This window comes from Xenopus laevis, chromosome 4S (genome assembly GCF_017654675.1).
Source record: "Xenopus laevis strain J_2021 chromosome 4S, Xenopus_laevis_v10.1, whole genome shotgun sequence".
In the NCBI taxonomy this organism is placed as follows: domain Eukaryota; kingdom Metazoa; phylum Chordata; class Amphibia; order Anura; family Pipidae; genus Xenopus; species Xenopus laevis.
In genome coordinates this window covers 106355124-106374676 of record NC_054378.1, presented here as the reverse complement: position 1 = coordinate 106374676, position 19553 = coordinate 106355124, and the positions used below count along the sequence as shown (strand labels likewise).

The following is a 19553-nucleotide window of genomic DNA, read 5'->3' as shown; positions in this document are numbered from 1 at the left end:
CATTATAAGGATTTAGAATCATATTACCCCGGCACAGATTTAAAAATTCAGCATGGAATTACTTATACCTTAACTAAGGGACAAAGTTATAACTTTCAGATATGCTGATCAATAACTGTATCTAAAGATTTAGAGTCAGCTCATTGTTACCTTTATCTTAGAAGCAGAGCAAGTAAGATTTAGAATTTTATATATATATTTATATTATATATATATATATATATTATATATATAGATCTAGTAGGCCAGATTGTGGTCATAGTCATCCTTTGATCTTTGATCACCTTTGGCCTAGAAACCAAAGTCCTAACCTGCAAGAATAATTTTCCCTTTAAACCCAATCCACATGGTTCCTTCCATACGTGACCCTCTTCCCTGCCAGTGGTCCTTCTACATCCTGACCTGCTCCTTCTCTCTGCAGAACAAGGAATTTGTGTGCAGGGGGCATGACTACGAGCGTCTGGAGGCGTTCCAGCAAAGGATGCTCAGCGAGTTCCCCCAGGCTATTGCAATGCAACATCCTAACCATCCTGATGACACCATTCTGCAGAGTGACGCTCAGTGTATCCTGCACTGTGGGGTGTCTAGCAGCTTTGCTTAATAGGCCATTTCGTTTTTAAGGGACATTGCACTGATCAGATTAAGGAATCAATCATGGCCAGTAAGACTAAGCAGCTGGCCACTGAAAGCACACAGACTAGAAAAACATCTGCCACTATGTTTGCATTGAATATTTATAGAAACATAAAATTAATGTAACTCTGTGCAGTAAGTAGGAGATATTTCCATTTAGGTTAGAATAGAGTCAGTACATAATTTGTGTCTATTGCATCAGTGCCGGGTAAAAACCCAAGTAATGGGTATAAATGCAGTGGGTAACAACAGGGCAGATTATTGGATGAACCCGCAAGGGCTAGATGTACACGTGAATGGTAGGTTAATGGATAAAGTGCAGGGTACATGAGTGCATAAAAGCAGAGCAGATAGCTAGAAGAAAGCAGTGCAGGGTACATGAGTGTATGAAAGCAGTGCAGGGTACATGAGTGTATGAAAGCAGTGCAGGGTACATGAGTGTATGAAAGCAGTGCAGGGTACATGAGTGTATGAAAGCAGTGCAGAGCAGATGGCTAGATAAAAGCAATACAGGGTATAAGAGCATGGAAGTAAGGTAGGCCACATTATGGCATACATTAAAGGTTGGGCACATGACTAGATGAAAGCAAAGCAGGACGGGTGATTGGGAAGAAGCAATACAGGTCAGTGGACTGGATGAGCAAATCAGGGAACATGACTGGATGAAGCCTAAATATGGGGCAGATAGTACAGCTTTCTGTCTATATCATTACTCTGTTTGCTCCGTGACTCTTTTCATCAGACCTGCAGATTTATGCAGTGACTCCTCTCCCAGACACCCCACATATGTTGCAAATGGATCAGGTTCCAGAGAAAATAAAGAGCTTCTATCGAGTGAACAGTGTAAGAAGGTTTAGATACGACCGACCATTTCACCGAGGAACACGAGACAAAGACAACGAATTTAAGGTCAGAATGGTGGCAAATTAACAGTGTCTTGCAGAGCACTTCTTCCTTGTGCTACTGGGGAGTGAACACAATAGCCATGCCAGGTGTTGTACCAATAGCATTTTGGTGTTGTACAGCATCACTGCGTATTGCTAATGTATTGTTCTTAAATATTGCAGTACACTTAGGGGCAGATTCATTAAGGGTCGAATTTCGAAGTTAAAAATACTTCGAAATTCGACCCTCGGATTGAAATCCTTCGACTTCGAATATCGAAGTCGAAGGATTTAGCGCTAATCCTGCGATCGATCGATCGAAGGATTTTCCGTTCGATCGAACGATTAAATCCTTCGAATCGAACGATTCGAAGGATTTTAATCCAACGATCGAAGGAAAATCCTTCGATCAAAAAATCACAGGCAAGCCTATGGGGACCTTCCCCATAGGCTAACATTGACTTCGGTAGCTTTTAGCTGCCGAAGTAGGGGGTCGAAGTTTTTTTTAAAGGGGAAGTACTTCGACTATCGAATGGTCGAATAGTCGAACGATTTTTCGTTCGATTCGTTCGATTTCGTTCGAATTCGAACGAATTTAACCAATTCGATGGTCGAAGTACCCAAAAAATACTTCGAAATTCGAAGTATTTTTCATTCGAATCCTTCACTCGAGCTTAGTGAATCAGCCCCCAAATGATCTTTCGATTACACTATAAGAGTTATAAAAAGTGTGTTACAGTTCAGATAGGTATAGTTGGTGACAATAGATTAAGAGATGGTGCCTAGTAGCAGTAGGGTTAATAGTCTCTGGGAAGGGAGTGTGACTGTGGGATAGCAGGTATAGTAGGGAGAGATGGTGCCTATAGTAGCAGTTGGGTTAATAGTCTCTGGGAAGGGAGTGTGAATGTGGGATAGCAGGTATAGTAGGGAGAGATGGAGCCTATAGTAGCAGTTGGGTTAATAGTCTCTGGGAAGGGAGTGTGAATGTGGGATAGCAGGTATAGTAGGGAGAGATGGTGTCTATAGTAACAGTGGGATAATAGTCTCTGGGAAGGGAGTGTGACTGTGGGATAGCAGGTATAGTAGGGAGAGATGGTGTCTATAGTAACAGTGGATAATAGTCTCTGGGAAGGGACTGTGACTGTGGGATAGCAGGTATAGTAGGGAGAGATGGTGTCTATAGTAACAGTGGGATAATAGTCTCTGGGAAGGGAGTGTGGCTGTGGGATAGCAGTTATAGTATGGAGAGATGGTGCCTATAGTAACAGTGGGATAATAGTCTCTGGGAAGGAAAGGACTGTGGCTGTGGGATAGCAGATATAGTAGGGAGAGATGGTGCCTATAGTAGCAGTAGGATAATAGTCTCTGGGAAGGGACTGTGGCTGTGGGATAGCAGGTATAGTAGGGAGAGATGGTGCCTATAGTAACAGTGGGATAATAGTCTCTGGGAAGGGAGTGTGACTGTGGGATAGCAGGTATAGTAGGGAGAGATGGTGCCTATAGTAACAGTGGTATAATAGTCTCTGGGAAGGAAGGGACTGTGACTGTGGGATAGCAGGTATAGTAGGGAGAGATGGTGCCTATAGTAACAGTGGGATAATAGTCTCTGGGAAGGGAGTGTGACTGTGGGATAGCAGGTATAGTAGGGAGAGATGGTGCTTATAGTAACAGTGGGATAATAGTCTCTGGGAAGGGACTGTGACTGTGGGATAGCAGGTATAGTAGGGAGAGATGGTGCCTATAGTAACAGTGGGATGATAGTCTCTGGGAAGGGAGTGTGACTGTGGGATAGCAGTTATAGTAGGGAGAGATGGTGCCTATAGTAACAGTGGGATAATAGTCTCTGGGAAGGAAAGGACTGTGGCTGTGGGATAACAGGTATAGTAGGGAGAGATGGTGCCTATAGTAGCAGTAGGATAATAGTCTCTGGGAAGGGACTGTGGCTGTGGGATATCAGTTGTAGTAAGACAACATGGTGGCTGCAACAGTAAGAATATTATGCTCACTCGCAAATAGATTGCCTATTGTCTGTTTACCTTGTAGAGTCTATGGATAGAGCGCAGCACTCTTACACTGTCTCACAGTCTTCCTGGGATCTCGTGTTGGTTCGAAGTGCAGAAGAGAGAACTGGTAAATTTCATCTGATGGGAATGGTTTGCCTGTCGTGTTTGAATATGACGAGATCCCCTTTGTAAATAAAAAGCTACATAGGGAACCTGACAGCAGTTGAGGTGCACATTTATACCGAATTTGGAATATGAGACCTGCTTAGATAGATGGAAGGTCGGCCTCATACTGTCTAGGACTTGCATTTATACTAAATTAATGTTATAAACTGCAGGCCATGTCATCTTTTAATCCAAACAATTATTCTGAAACGTAGTTTTATGACTTATGAACAGGTGGAAGTCAGCCCGCTTGAGAATGCTCTGCAGGTTCTTGGCAACAAGACTCAAGAGCTCCGAGCCCTTATCACTCAGTATCAGCACCATAACCTACAAGGCAACATCAACTTGCTCAGCATGTGTCTAAATGGAGTCATAGATGCTGCTGTGAATGGGGGAATCACCCGCTATCAGGAGGTAAGAAACATGTTTAAGTGTATAAGAAGAGGTTGTAGACAAATGAGAGCACAGGGCAAAGATTGGAAATGCAGGAACACCTTTTCTAGAACAGGGATTTTGAGTTACAAGTTTAGGATCATTAAGTTGTCACGAGTTTATGTTTAGGTGGTGTGTTAGCTTTGCAAACTGCTTTGTATTTTTGGTTGAAAAGAAATTAGGAATATGATAAGCAAGGAAAAGGGGGTTGTTCATCTTTGAGTTAACTTGTAGTAGAGAGTGATATTCTGAGACAGTTTGTAATTGATTTTAATTTTTTATCATTTGTGGTTTTTGAGTTATTTAGCTTTTTATTCAGCAGCTCTCCAGATTGCTGTTTCAGTAAGCTGCTTGGTAGGGTGCAAATTACCCTAGCAACCATGCATTGATTTGAATAAGAGACTGGAATATACCTGTAAATAGGGCTTTAATAGAAAGTGGAATAATAGGAAGTACAAATAATTAGAAATGTGTAGCCTTACAGGGCATTTGTTTTTTAGATGGGGTCTGTGACCCTATTTGAAAGCTGGAAAGAGTCAGAACAAGATAATTAAAATAAATAATTAAAAAACGATAGAAAGATAAATAATGAAGACCAAATGAAAAGCTGCTTAGAATTGGCCGTTCTATAACATACTCAAAGTTAACTTAAAGGTGAACCAACCCTTTAAGTAGCAAATCTTCATTAAAGGGATACTGTCATGGGAAAAAACATTTTTTTCAAAATGAATCAGTTAATAGCGCTGCTCTAGTAGAATTCTGCACTGAAATCCATTTCTCAAAAGAGCAAACAGATTTTTTTATATTCAATTTTGAAATCTGACATGGGGCTAGACATTTTGTCAATTTCCCAGCTGCCCCTGGTCATGTGACTTGTGCCTGCACTTTAGGAGAGAAATGCTTTCTGGCAGGCTGCTGTTTTTCCTTCTCAATGTAACTGAATGTGTCTCAGTGGGACATGGGTTTTTACTATTGATTGTTGTTCTCAGATCTACCAGACGCATGACTTGGGGCATCTGGGAAATTGACAATATGTCTAGCCCCATGTCAGATTTCAAAATTGAATATAAAAAAATCTGTTTGCTCTTTTGAGAAATGGATTTCAGTGCAGAATTCTGCTGGAGCAGCACTATTAACTGATTTATTTTGAAAAAATGTTTTTTCCCATGACAGTATCCCTTTAAAGGCATGATCACTGGGCTCTTCAAGTATGACAGAGACTCACTAATTAGATATCATTGATCCATAGAAAAGTGTAAGGGGATCTCCGCCCTATATTTGGAGCTGATTTGTTCAACCATGCTCCATGTTTATTCTTAGATTAAATAGTGCTTAAAAGTCCCCTATGGACTCTATAAAGTCTCCATCAGATTTTGCTGGTGTCTGTCTTCATATGGCTGGACCTAAACTAGCACCCCCAAGGTAAATATGGTTCTTTTGAGCAAGTCACAGTGTTTTACTGCCTGAGGGATGTTCATGTGAATGTAGATAGTGTTTCCCAAACTGTGGGGCTTTGACCTTCCATGTGACAGTTTGTTTGAATTGTCCCTGAATCCACGGTGACATCAGTTGATTGCAACAAGATCTGTGCTTTCCATTATGTCCGATTTCTGTAGAGTGAGGTTGAATTCTTCACTTCCAGTTGAAACCTTATTCTCAGCAATCACTCACTGTTCATTTCACCTGTATCCCTCTGTCTTGCAGGCCTTCTTTGATAAAGAGTACATCACACAGCACCCTGAGGATGCGGAGAAGATCAGCCAACTAAAGGAGCTGATGCAGGAGCAGGTACAGTAGTCACACACTTGTTTGTCTATTCACTGCCAAAGGGAAATCCACATGGCAGTGGCAGATTTGATCGTGGAAAGATACTGTATACGTTTGAACATATTAAAATGGAAGTCTTGCTTGGGGATATTTTACTTCTTTTGCAAGTCTCTGAACGCCAGCATATTGTTTTATTGTACCAAGTGTTTCCACAAACCCCACTAAAGCAAATGAACCCGCTACATACAATGAGAGCATCTATAAAAATTTAGCAAAAATCAAGAAAGAAATGCTATCTGGCAAAATGCACTCAGGACACTTGAACCACAAGGACTCACAACAGCAAAACACTTGGTACAAGAAAACAATATGCTGCCGTTCTGAGACTTACAAAAGAAGTAGAATATCCCCAAACAAAACTTTTTTTAATATCTACAGGCACTTACTGCAGCCCATATGCACTGCCTATACTGTATTTTTATGTTCTGTAAGTTTGTGCTTGTATTGCTCCCCAACTCTTTTAACATTTGAATGTAGCTCACTGGTTAAAAAAAAAAGGTTAGGTATCCCCTCTCTAAAGGGATATCTGCAGTATATAACGTACTAATGACACATGGTGACCCACGTAATACACACACACCACTACACACTAGAAGAATGAAACAAGGCAACACAAGCACTGTACAAATTCTAGATTCACAAATCACATCAAGAACCGACAAAATGTGCCATGCAGATAGTACAAAATCACCAGACATCTTGCACAAGATAAACCCAACATCCCGGCGTTGAAACCCTATGCTGGCGTCACTATAAACATGGAGGCATTTTATAACACACATGGTGGAGCTGCCTAGTTATCCAAACCTATTGGACACAAGTTCCATTTAAGAAAGAGAGACTGCCCAAACCAACGCCCATTATTTAAAAGCATAAGTTAAAATATGTTTAAATACAATGGAAGTGCTACTGATTTGGTCATTTAATCAATGGAAGTATAAGTTCCGTATAAGTTCCATTATACTTCCATTATACACGAGCTGACCCAACTGAGCTCAACAATTAGACCTAGCTCTACTAAACCCACGATTGCAAGTTATCCCTAAAACAGGAATAATCTACCCATAAACTACAAGAAGATGCCAAAAATCCCTACAAAGACCGAACATATAAATTAGGGATGCACCGAATCCACTATTTTGGATTGGATTCTCTTTTGAGAAAGATTTGGCCGAATACCGAACCAAATCCAAATTTGCATATGCTAATTAGGGGTGGGAAGAGGAAAATTTTTTATCTTCCTTGTTTTGTGACAAACAGTCACGTGATTTCCCTCCCCGCCCCTAATTTGATATGTAAATTAGGATTCAGATTCGGTCTGGCCTGGCAGAAGGATTCGGCCTAATCTGAATCTAGCTGAAAAAGGCCGAATCCTGAACTGAATCCTGGATTTGGTGCATCCCTAGTATAAATCTAATGAACTTTATAAGTATATGGCATATAATATGATCCAAACAAAAGATTATGGACAACATGGAAAAAGACATATTACATACCTGATCTTAATGAAAGCCTAATTATCCACAAAGCATGGGCAACAGCAAACTGTGGCAGGCATCTGGAAGACAAAAAAAATGAATAGAGAGAATGAACTAAATCAACCAAACAGACATTGGTGCTTGAAGCTCAAGGGAGGTAGGGCTGTAGATGAACTGCAACTCTATCAATTTGGGAGGTGTTGGGGGGTGAATTTATTGACTGAACAATGTTTTCATATACAGTAGCCTCAATTTGCAAATTATTGTAATAATTGGTCCAGTTTCCTTCAACGCTGCAAAAACATACAGGCAGGTTAACCGACTCTTGATAAAACTGTCCGTCGTAGGGACCTTACTGTAAGTTCCGATTGGGCAGTGAATGATGAAGAAACTCTATAAGAATATAAATTGTATGTGTTTCATATGACGACTTGACGACTTGTGTGTTCCAGGTCCACGTTCTCGGTGTAGGGCTGGCTGTACATGAGAGATGTGTTCACCCTGAGATGCGTCCTCTTCATAAGAAGCTGGTGGATCAGTTCCAGGTTATGCGTTCCAGTCTCTACCAGGTAAAGGCAAGTTACACCCACCTTTTATGAAGCTTGAAGTTCCACAAAACATGCTGGGTGCATTTATCTAATCTCAATATGCAAATTAGGGTTTAGATTCAGTGATTTAGCCAGATCCTAAGTGGGGGATTCAGTATTGCTGGGCCAAGAGGTACTTGTACCCAGGGCAAGTACCTCTTGTCTTGGCTTCCACTGGCCCCCTACCACCCTCCACTTACCTTATCACCGACAACCTTTCTGCCAGCATCCCAACCTCACTCCTCTCTGCAGATTGCCCCCACTTACCCTTTTCAGAACTTAGAGCAAGTCAAGGGTGGGCTGGAGCAGACTATACAGTAACATTGTTATGTGTCTCTTGTATCCACCCCAGGAGTTCCCCATGCTGGAGAAAATGAACATCTCTTGCCCTCCCCTTCCTCGTGGTAACATCTTGTTAGCTCAGGGAACTATGAGTGGCGACAGTGTGCGACTATTACACAGACATAGGTATCAAATCCAATGCATTTGCCTATGTGTGTCCCATGTTTGCTGTCTGTATCTCTGTCTGTTTGTCAATTCCGGTGGCTGTAAAATGATGCATATTTATTTTTTGCCCCCTAGTCCTCTAGTAGTTCTGAACTCTGTGCGACATTCCTCTTCCTCTCTCTCGTCACATGCATCCAGTGATACAGGGACAACACCCACAGCTGGAGACAGTGAGAATGAGGACCCCTACTCCATGCAGGTATGGACACTCCTCCCCTTGTACTTCAGTTGCATAATTTTTAGACCCATGGCCAAACTCAGGGGTTGCAACATCTAGCAATAATGTCACTTACTGAACTTTGGTACAAGAAGAGATACAGTAGTTTGCAAGTCACGTGGGATTCCACAGACACCTAGGGGCAGATTTATCAAGGGTCGAATTTCGAGTTCATGGGAGTTTGTAAAAACTCGCATGAACTCCCATGAATTCGAAAAAACAACCAATCGAAATTTTTAGAAAGAAAAACAAAACAAATTTTTCAAATTTGGGTGAATGGGATCGTATTCGATTTGAGTTTTTTCATCAAAAAAACTAAATTTTCAGGATGTCTCCAAACAACTCCAAATTGATTCCAGGACGTCCCCCGTAGGCTAAAACAGCTCTTGTTATCTTACTGTACCATTTTGCATAAATAGTGGTAAATAAAATGTTAATTGAGTCCTGATTCTCAGAGGGAGTGATTCGTTTGGGGCTCCTTTTGTAACCTCATTAGATGACCACTGTTTGTTGCCTGGGGATCTGCACTTTCTCACTCTTTGACATGGTTAGTGCCCACCCCACTTCATTGACTGCCTAAAGAAACTTACAGTAGAGTAACTTCACTGTGCCAAACCCTGCTAGCAAAAAAAACTTTGGAAGGGCCCGGTTAGGGCTGCCACCTTTTCTGGGAAAAATTACCAGCCAGGCCGGTAAATTACCAGCCAGGTGGCAACCCTAGGCCTGGTGCAAAATAATCCCATTCCTTTAAGAACAATATTCTCATTACAATTTGCTTTAAGACCTGTCTGAGCTAAATATCCGGTTCAAGACTCTGTATGGGGATATGAAATTTTGTCAGTCATTTGGGAATGAAAATGTTCTGGTTGGTTCTTTAAATGGGCAAAGAGACGCAAGATTAACCATAGGTTTCTGCAGCTGAACAGAGAACATTCTCGAGCCGAGATTCTGGTTCTGTGTCAGTTAAGGGAAGAACTGTTCCACATGGGACATGTGCAAAGATGTACATGAGGGGGGTGGTTTGAATAAGAAGACAAACTAAAAGGAGGTCCTGGGTAGGAGAAGGGTTCTTATCTGTGCTCTGTCTGTCTTTGACATTCCCTGTCAATGTATTTTGTATCTGAGTCACTTTCTCTGGCTGTCTTACAGATGCTGCTCCCGCACTCTCTACATGCTGGCTCTATCACTAATGTTTCTGCATTATCTTCATCCTACACAAGCCCCTCTTCCTCTAGTCTCAGTTCCACTCACTCTGCGCCATCGCAGCTTGTTAATTCAGCACCTTCCAGCACACGAGGTGGGGGCAATGGTCTATAGAGGATAGATAGTTTCAGTTGAAATCTCTGTGGGCACTGGAAGGTCTAATGAAAAGATGCCAAATGATATTGCATGTATCAGTAGTATCCTTACAGAAAGATTTATTGAATGGGTGGAGGGGAGAAGAGGTCCTGCTCCGGGAGATGCAATTTGGCAAATGTCAAGGTTTATTCAGACATTCATGAATATTATCCCCTAAAATATTCCTGCTTCAGAGCAGCCCTTTCTTTGATTCCACCATTTGCTCCAGATAAGTGTTAAGGGGACGAACTGAAAGAAAATGCAAAGGGAATATAAACCTTCCCACTGAAAGTTTACTCTGCCTTTAATTGGGGTATATGTTCTGTCTAAAGTTCAATAATAGGGAGGAAGAGCCTTTGGCCACTTTCCCAAGGTGATATGGTAGGTTAGAAGCTAGAGGCTTTTAGGTCCTGCTTTGTCAGGTCACAGAGAATTTCACAGGAGGTCACTAGAGGTAAGTAAGGTCCGTAGGTGACCTTCATTTTCATTCTCCCCGCAGGATCACCCTCTCTCCCAGATAAATACCGCCACTCACGAGATCTGGTGATGCTGCTACCAGCACCAAGGGACCGACCCAGCAGTGCCATGTACCAGACCAGCACAGACAATGGCCAGGTACACAGAAACATTCAATGCTTATCAAACATTGAATGTGCTACACTGAGTCTTTGACTCTTTGATGGAGACACATTTCAAGGAGAACCAACACCTAATAAGAATATGACTAGAAATGCTTTATTTTATGTACTGAATTTACTTACCAATTCAGCAGGCCTTAACAGTAATGATCCAGGCCTTCAACATTGTCCACAGTGGCTCCACATCTTCGATCATCTTTTGAGTGTCAGTGGCACTGCACATGCTCAGTGTGATCTGGGCTGCCCAGTCTTGTTTAATCCATTTTATACTTAATATATAAAATAAATGGTCAGCCAGGTCCTAAGCTCAGATAACTGACAGCAGAACGGCAGTGGGATTGGGGAGCTACTGGGGCATCTTTAGAGACACAGATCTTCACTGCAAATGGGCTGTGGTTTCCTTTGGTTGGTACTGACTACCAAGTAGGTGTAGGGTTTCTAGCCTTATCCTTTGTGCTATTTCTCTTTGAGCACATAGATATGTGCATAATTATATTTGTATAGTGCCAATGAGCCATGCAGCATATTTCATGGCCACTAAAAGAGAGGAAGGTTCAGACAAAGAAGTCTGTGCTGAAAACAACTGCAGTATAATGCTCATTGGCATATACCCAGAATGCATCTCAAGCAATCAGCAAATCAAGAACTTCTTGTCCCAGAACTCCAATCATTTGACTGGTGTTCCATGTAAGCTTCTCTATTCTTGTGTTAGGAACTGGGATGTTTCTCTGTATGGTGTGCTGCCATACTGATCTGTGTCGCTCATATTATGTATTAACAGTGTTTGTGCTGTGCTTAGTCTTGCATCCCCTTTATGTTCATTGTTACAGAACTCAGTCCTTTCCAGAGATGGGAGTAACGGATGCAGGGAAGTGATGGTATCAGTACTAATAGTACCTTAACCTACCAAGTTACATTAGTGCTACAGCCTTGTCTCTTATAGGGTTACACAGCAATCCTTGTGGAGGTCTTTGTTGTTTTTCTCATGTCAAATGCCATTGACTGGATATTTTTGAGGTTATTGATTTGAATAGTAAAATTATAAGAACAATGTGAAATTAACTTTCCTGTGGGTAATTGGATTAGGGAAAACTTTGCCTAATTTTCTATCTAGCGTGTCTTTTAGGCCCGGACTGGCCTGGAATCTGTGGGTTCTGGCAAATACCAGAGGGGTTGCTGTAAGATGCCATAGACAGTCACTATTAATTGGGCTGGTGGGGAACCGATGGGCCTTTGTTTACTTGAAATGCCGGGGCCTGTTCTAAATCCACGCTTTTAACTCCCAGGCCCAAAACATCATTGTAAGCAGCATATAGGGCAGACTGCTTACCATGTAAATATTCATAGTGTTATATCTGATATCCTTCACACTGATAGGATATGAGTAGTGCAATTTAGCAACATATGGCAATTGCATTCAGATGCTTCATTGAACAGCCACTTGGAGTGCTATACTTGAACTCTTTTTGCTTACTTTGGAAATTAGTTATTCCTGGCATTTTTGCTGAACTAATGTCTGTCTGTCTTTTCCCTGTTTTTATAATTCTCTCCTGGGTGTTTTCACAGCGCTGCATGTACCCTCGTGCACTGTTCCAGCAGGTCCTGGGCCCCTGTAAGCCGTGCAGTGACCCCAACCTGTCTGTAGCTGAAAAAGGTGAGAATTTAAGTTCTATTGTGGGTTACAAGGGGAAGGTTGTAGAAAGAGTGTTGTCAGAATCCAACCAAAGTCAGCCATGTTTTTACAACTAAAAAGCTGACCCTACACACAGGCATTCTGAAGCACTTTAAGGGATTTTGTCATGATTTTTTAGTGTAGTTTTTATTTCTTAATTACACTGTGTACATGTGTCATTGTGATTGGATTAGTGGAAGAGTTTATATGCTGGGAACTTCCCACACCAGTCAGTTGAACTGAAGAAGCTGCTCGGATGAGTAGTGAAACGTCTTCAATGATTACACAACAAGTCCAGTTGTTTTAGATTTACCTACCTATACTAGATACTGTGTATACTGCAAATAATTCATTCTACCATGTAACATTTTATTCCAAACCCAACAAGTGTTTGTTGTAATATTGGTGTGGAAGCAGCCATCTCAGGTCATTTTGCCTGGTCTTGTGCATTCAGAAAGAGCCAGTGCTGCACTATGGAACTGCTTTCTGACAGGCTATTGTTTCTCCTACTCAGTGTAACTGAAGGTGTCTCAGTGGGACATGGATTTTACTATTGAGTGCTGTTCTTATATCTACCAGGGAGCTGTTATCTTGTTACTTTCCCATTGTTCTTTTGATGGGCTGCTGGGGGGAGAAGGGAGAGGGTGACATCACTCCAACTTGCAGTGCAGCAATAAAGATTGACTGAAGTTTATCAGAGCACAAGTCACATGACTGGGGGCACCTGGGAAACTGACAATATGTCTAGCCCCATGTTAGATTTCAAAATGAAATATAAAAAAATATGATTGCTAAACGGATGTCAGTGCAGAAGTCTGCTGGAGCAGCACTATTAACTTATGCATTTTGGGAAAAAAAACATGTTTTCCCATGACAGTATCCCTTTAATTTAGAGTGCCAGTGACGCAGCTTGTAACTATTGCACTCCCTCTCATGCCTGAGATATTAAGCCTATGCCCAACAGAATCTCTTTGATATCTAACAATTTTATTTTGATGTTTCTATTTATCTGTCACTGGTCTATATTCTTACGGCCTCTGAATTTGCACTGCTGTCTCTCTCAATCTGTATCTCTTACACTGTGTTGCTTTCTCAGTGCTTGCAGCCCCCAGCAGTTGGAGCCTTGACAGTGGGACAAGGGAGTCTCTTCCTTTAATGACATCTCACATTGGGAGCGTCCTCACCCCCACTGGAACCACCAGGGGCCTGACACAAGGTGGGTACTGGTATATGAGGGGGAAAATGGCAACAATGGTATATGGAAACGCATAGTATAACAATTGGAGTTATCTAGCTCAGCGCAGCAAATATGCTTATTTGTATATGCTGATTCCATTTTATATGCATACAGTAGGTCTACCTGAGGACCCCTAGGTCTCTTGGGAAAATATAAATATCCCTTTCATTGTCAAAAGGTACATGTAGAAGAGCAGTAGTACTGTTACTAACAAGCATGGTAGAGCTAAACATTCTTGTACTTATGCGTGAAGGCTGCAAAGCCTCGGCCCTTAGAGCCCCATAGACAAAGCCTAGCTTTGGTCTCAAATTTGCACCAGAAGGTACAGTTAATACACAGTATGGGTCAGAGAGCCATTAAAGGAACAGTTCAGTGTAAAAATAAAAACTAGGTAAAAGCTCTCTAAACGTGGTTATACAAAACAAGCGGATATCTCCCCGATATGCCCACATTGAGGTGGACAATAACGGGCTGATCCAATCATGGACCCTAGGGCCCAACGATTGGATCATAATGCTGCCAATACGGAAGGTCGGATCGCGGGACCGCATCTACGAACAGATACAGCCGCGATCTGACCAGATTTTTAATCCTAGCAGATCGACATCTGGCTGAATTTTGACCTAGATATCGATCAGGGAAGCCCGTCGGAGCACCACACACACGGGCCGATAAGCTGTCGACTTGGTCTGACGGCAGCTTTTATCGGCCTGTGTATGGCCAGCTTAAAGGACCAGTAACAGTAATTGTTTTTTTTAAATTTGTTTCTTTTTAACAAAAAAAAACACAGTCGAAACTTTTAATTCGCAAAGCTTTTATTAAAGGAATTGTTCAGTGTAAAAATAAAAACTGGGTAAATAGATAGGCTGTGCAAAATAAAAAATGTTTCTAATATAGTTAGTTAGCCAAAAATGTAATGTTTAAAGGCTGGAGTGATTTCATGTATAACAAGTCAGTCACAACACTACTTTTCAGCTCTCTTGGTTTACACTGACTGGTTACCCTGGTTACCAGGCAGTAACCAATCAGAGACTTGAGGGGGGGCCACATGGGTCATATCTGTTGCTTTTGAATCTGAGCTGAATGCTGAGGGTCAATTACAAACTCACTGAACAGAAATGTACCATGTGGCCCCCCTTCAAGTCGCTGACTAACTCAGAGTTAGAGAGCTGAAAAGCAGGAAGTTGGATTCTGCCTGTTTTATTAGACATCTGTTCACTCCAGCCTTTATATATTACATTTTTGGCTAACTAACTATATTAGAAACATTTTTTATTTTGCACAGCCTATCTATTTACACAGTTTTTATTTTCACACTGAACTATTCCTTTAAGAGATTACTTACCGATTCTCTGCATGTGCTCCTCTTCTGAAACGGCGTCAGGGCGACAATCCATCGTGCGGCGCTCGATTTCTCCTCCCTGGATATCTCCTATAGAAGGCAGGGAGGAGAAATCGAGAAACATGGTGGTGCTGGGGTAGAAACATAGTATCTGCTGGGGGTTTTGAATACTTTTCTTTCCCTCTGAAGGTCATTACTCTCTGCACTTTGATGCATTCCATCCTGCTATGGGGGAAGGTGGCCCATCTCTGCACATGAGGTCCCTTCGTAAGGTAATGTACCATGTAACATAGTAGCATAGTAAGTTAGGTTGAAAAAAGACACACGTTGATCAAGTTTAACCTTTTAACTTTTTTTAACCTGCCTAACTGCCAGTTGATCCAGAGGAAGGAAAAAAAAAACCCATCTAAAGCCTCTCCAATTTGCCTCAGAGGGGGGAAAAATTTCTTCCTGACTCCAAAATGTCCCTGAATCAACTTGTACTATGAGCTATTTCGCATAACCCTGTATTCCCTCACTTGCTAAATACCATCCAACCCCTTCTTAAAGCTATCTAATGTATCAGCCTGTACCACTGATTCGGGGAGAGAATTCCACATCTTCACAGGTCTCGCTGTAAAAAAAACCCTTTCCGAATATTTAGGCGGAACCTCTTTTCTTCTAATCATAATGGGTGACCTTGTGCCTACTGATAAATAAAGCATTAGAGAGATTATTGTATTATCCCCTTATATATTTATACATAGTTATCATATCCCCCCTTAAGCGCCTCTTCTCCCCAATTTGGCCAGTCTTTCCTCATAGCTAAGATTTTCCATACCTTTTACCAGCTTAGTTGCCCTTCTCTGTACCCTCTCTAATACAATAATGTCCTGAGTGATGGAGACCAAAACTGTACGGCATATTCTAGATTGGGCCTTACCAGTGCTCTATAAAGTGGAAGAATGATCCCTCCTCCCGTGACTCTATGCCCCTTTTAATACAGCTCAAGACCTTATTTGCCCTTGATGCTGCTGACTGGCATTGCTTGCTACAGCCAAGTTTATCATCTACAAGGACTCCAAGGTCCTTTTCCATAATGGATTTGCCTAGTGCAGTCCCATTAAGGGTATAAGTGGCTTGGATATTTTTACATCCCAGGTGCATGACTTTACATTTATCAACATTGAATCTCATTTGCCACTTAGCTGCCCAGATTGCCAGTTTGTCAAGATCATGTTGCAAGGATGCCACATCCTGGATGGAATTAATTGGGCTGGATAATTTTGTGTCATCTGCAAACACTGATACATTACTTACAATACCCTCCCCTAAGTCATTAATGAACAAGTTAAATAAAGTGGACCCAATACCGAGCCCTGAGGGACCCCACTAAGAACCTTACTCCAAGTAGAGAATGTCCCATTAACAACCGTCCTCTGTACCCGATCCTATAGCCGGCTTCCTATCCATGAGCAAACGACTTTATTCAGCCCAACAGACCTTAGTTTAGAAAGCAGTCGTTTGTGGGGCAGGGTATCAAACGCTTTGGCAAAACCCAAATAGATCATACTGGCCCCAGTGTCCAGCATCTTACTTACCTCATCATAAAAAGCAATCAAATTTGTCTGACATGACCTATCCTTCATAAAGCCATGCTTATTGCTGCTCATAATGTAATTCACTAGGACAAATTTTGAATGTGATCCTTTAACAACCCTTCAAATAATTTGCCCAACCACAGATGTCAAACTTACTGGCCTATAATTGCCAGGCTGAGATAGTAATTGGAATTACATCAGCTTTTCTACAATCCATAGGTACAATACCAGATGAAAGTGAATCTGAGAAAATCAGACATAGTCTTGCCAGGCTGTGAAATTAGCACATTTTTGTCTTCCAGCTAACTATGTTGGCCAAATTGATCTGAACATAAGACCACTGGGTTTACTTTAAGATCATGTAGAGGCTCAGCTGTCAGTTGACCACACACATATGGGAATGCAGTGATAAGAAATGACAATGGGAATTGTGTTGGTTTTATAGACAGGACAACCAATTGCCAGAAGAATCCAAAAGAATCCAAATTAGCAGTCAATATGTTCCAGGATATGGAATAATTTATTGGCAAGCAGGAAGGTAACTTTTGCAAAATATTAGCTCAGTCCAGTTCTAAAACCGGTGCCAGGCAAAGCTGAATAGTTATAAGAGAAGGTTTTGCTCAGCAAGAGAGCTGGAAACAATATTCAGAAAGTGGTCAAATGTAAGAAAAATTATAAATATGATGTGGATAGGTGACAAGGTGGTTCTATCTGTTCCAGCTGTTGATTCTGTTTGTTTCTTTACAGAGTCCTCTTCACACTATCCCTGCCTCTCCCACCAGCCCTCAGTCATGCCTCGATGGCAGTAATTCTCCACTCTCAGGCAGCGCAAGCAGTGGAGTCTCTTCCCTAAGTGAAGGAAATCTATCTGGGTGCCCAGACCCAGCTTCAACTACAGACCCCAGGACAGAAGAAGATCATACTGGAGGCTTCCAACATTATCCTCCAGTGCGGTACAGTCTGTCAGATCCCAATGGCTTGGAGCCTCCTAAATTCCAGGCATGCAGAAGTTATTCAGCCCCAGGTGGGGTCACTCCACCTCGGTCACCCAGTGGAGAAAATGAGGAGGGAGGAGCTGATCAGGAACGGACACGAAGACATCGGAGAAACTGCACAGGGGAAAAAGACCAACCAGCACGGGTGGGGTGGGAGCACAACATGAGCAAACAGTAGCAAGGGCAGCTTGTATGGAGCAGGAGGACCAGCAGGAGAAGTTAACGAGCAGTATGTTTGAGATGGTAACCTACAGATCGATGAAATGCTTTGTGAGGGGTAAGCATTTCAGAGATCTGTAGGTCAGAAAGAGGTATGGGTACTTGTTATTGAGATCTGTATGTTTGGAATGAGTGAGGAGTAATAGTAATTAGTGGAAGGGACTGGTCAGATCTGTAGGTTAGTGAAACCTGTGTATGCGTTTGTGAGAGCTGTATGGAAGGAGGAAGCGAATATTTTAGTTTGAGTTTTTGAGACTAGTATTTTAGGAAGAGGTGAGGGGTACCCAGTGTTACTGAGATCTGTATGTTTTGGGAGATGGGAGGTGTGTGATTTGAAGATCTGTATATTTGGAAAAGGGGGTACATGATACTGAGATATGTGTGTAATGAAGATGCAAGGGGTACATGTACAGAATATTGATGTGTGTTTTTACTTTTTATTACAGTATGTGTGTGATTGACATGAGAAGCTATGTAAGAACATGTGAGGGTGAAGAGTCACTGAGCTCCAAAACATGTGAGAGAGATGCATCTTGTACTTATGGCGTACAGCACATATGGACCGATAATGGCCCTCTCATTGAGATCACTGGTAATAAAAATATCCTTGCCCACCCAAAACTTCTTCCCATTCCACTGAATAGTACTGCCTATGGCTGACGCTGGCACTGCCAAGTTGGGTATCATTTGGAAAAGGTGTTTCTAAGAGACTCTGCTTAGCGACAATGGTGTGCCTCCATGTGCCCTTGGCCTTAAGGTTACAGGGGGAGGGCAGCTTTTTGACGCTCTTGGTAAAGTACAGCCTGAGACACACTTCATACTCATATTCAAATTCACCATTGGCAACTCCAGCATCTGCCACAAGCACCACATTTTCTATTCCAACAACGAGTGGGCAAGGGACAGTGACATTCTTCCTGAGAGGGCAGTGAGAGTCAGATTGCTCTGTGTTCCAAAAGTCTTATTTATGAGAATGTGAAGGGAATCACAGTAATAGCATGGCTGTAATCAATTTAATTTATCCCACCTTGAAGAAACTGCTTCTCCTCCTGCCCATCAATTCAGGACATTGGTTATTCCTGCTGTTGGACTCGACAAATTGCAGCCTGTCCGCCCTGTCACCCAGGGGTTTTACCCCTCGATGTCTATGAGGGTCCAGAGAAAATTTAAAAATCCATCAATCACCATCAGAAGGGAATGAGCAAGCTCTTTTTATGTGTGTTCATAGTATCAGCCCTCCAGCGGTGCAGTTTTGTGTCCCTGAAAATCAGCTTCCCGCAGGGTGTGTGTTTGTATATACAGTGTCCGCATGTTCCTCGCACACGCCGTGCCGTCCGGTTTATGTGTAAATACGATTCACTTCTGTTTCTGTTGTTGTTTTTTTTTCCTTCAGATGGTTGTTATATGAAAATAAAGTTTACTGCACAGGAGGAAATCAGCTGCTATAGTATTATTTATTTATTATTTTCAATATTTTTATTTCTTTTTCAAATAAAAGTCATTCACAGTATCACATGTTTAACCGAAAAGATGACATTGGTACATCTAATGGATGTACATTACATGTCGTGTGAGATCTTCAACATAGATATTGACTTGTTTCAGTTGCCGATCTTGTGATCGAATGAAGTTCAGTTCCAACATGTATATTTATAATGAAAAGATAATACGTATGTTGCAAAGTATTACACAATTGTACACACTCCAAAACAAAATATAAAGAAAAATCATGAAGAGAAACATACTAAAATAAAGGTGAAACAAAAAAAAAAGTGGATTTCCTCCCTTTGCGGCCCCCT

The 19553-nt window shown here is 41.8% G+C and overlaps 1 protein-coding gene across 7 annotated transcripts in view; it reads left to right on the top strand.

The window, feature by feature from the left end:
* LOC108715830 (dedicator of cytokinesis protein 3-like) overlaps positions 1-19184 on the top strand; it is a 176980-nt gene extending 157796 nt beyond the window's left edge. For 6 of the 7 annotated variants that reach the window (XM_041561686.1, XM_041561689.1, XM_041561688.1 and 3 more), the window contains 14 exons: positions 422-563; positions 1376-1542; positions 3561-3647; positions 3920-4099; positions 5822-5905; positions 7875-7991; positions 8362-8477; positions 8592-8715; positions 9883-10030; positions 10571-10686; positions 12276-12363; positions 13478-13597; positions 15150-15232; positions 17288-19184. In XM_041561686.1, coding sequence (XP_041417620.1) covers positions 422-563; positions 1376-1542; positions 3561-3647; positions 3920-4099; positions 5822-5905; positions 7875-7991; positions 8362-8477; positions 8592-8715; positions 9883-10030; positions 10571-10686; positions 12276-12363; positions 13478-13597; positions 15150-15232; positions 17288-17713 — 1998 coding nt within the window. In that variant the 3' untranslated portion in view covers positions 17714-19184. The remainder of the gene's footprint in view (positions 1-421; positions 564-1375; positions 1543-3560; positions 3648-3919; positions 4100-5821; positions 5906-7874; positions 7992-8361; positions 8478-8591; positions 8716-9882; positions 10031-10570; positions 10687-12275; positions 12364-13477; positions 13598-15149; positions 15233-17287) is intronic. The other variant, XM_041561690.1, reaches the window with a different exon arrangement.
* The last annotated feature ends 369 nt before the right edge of the window (positions 19185-19553 follow it).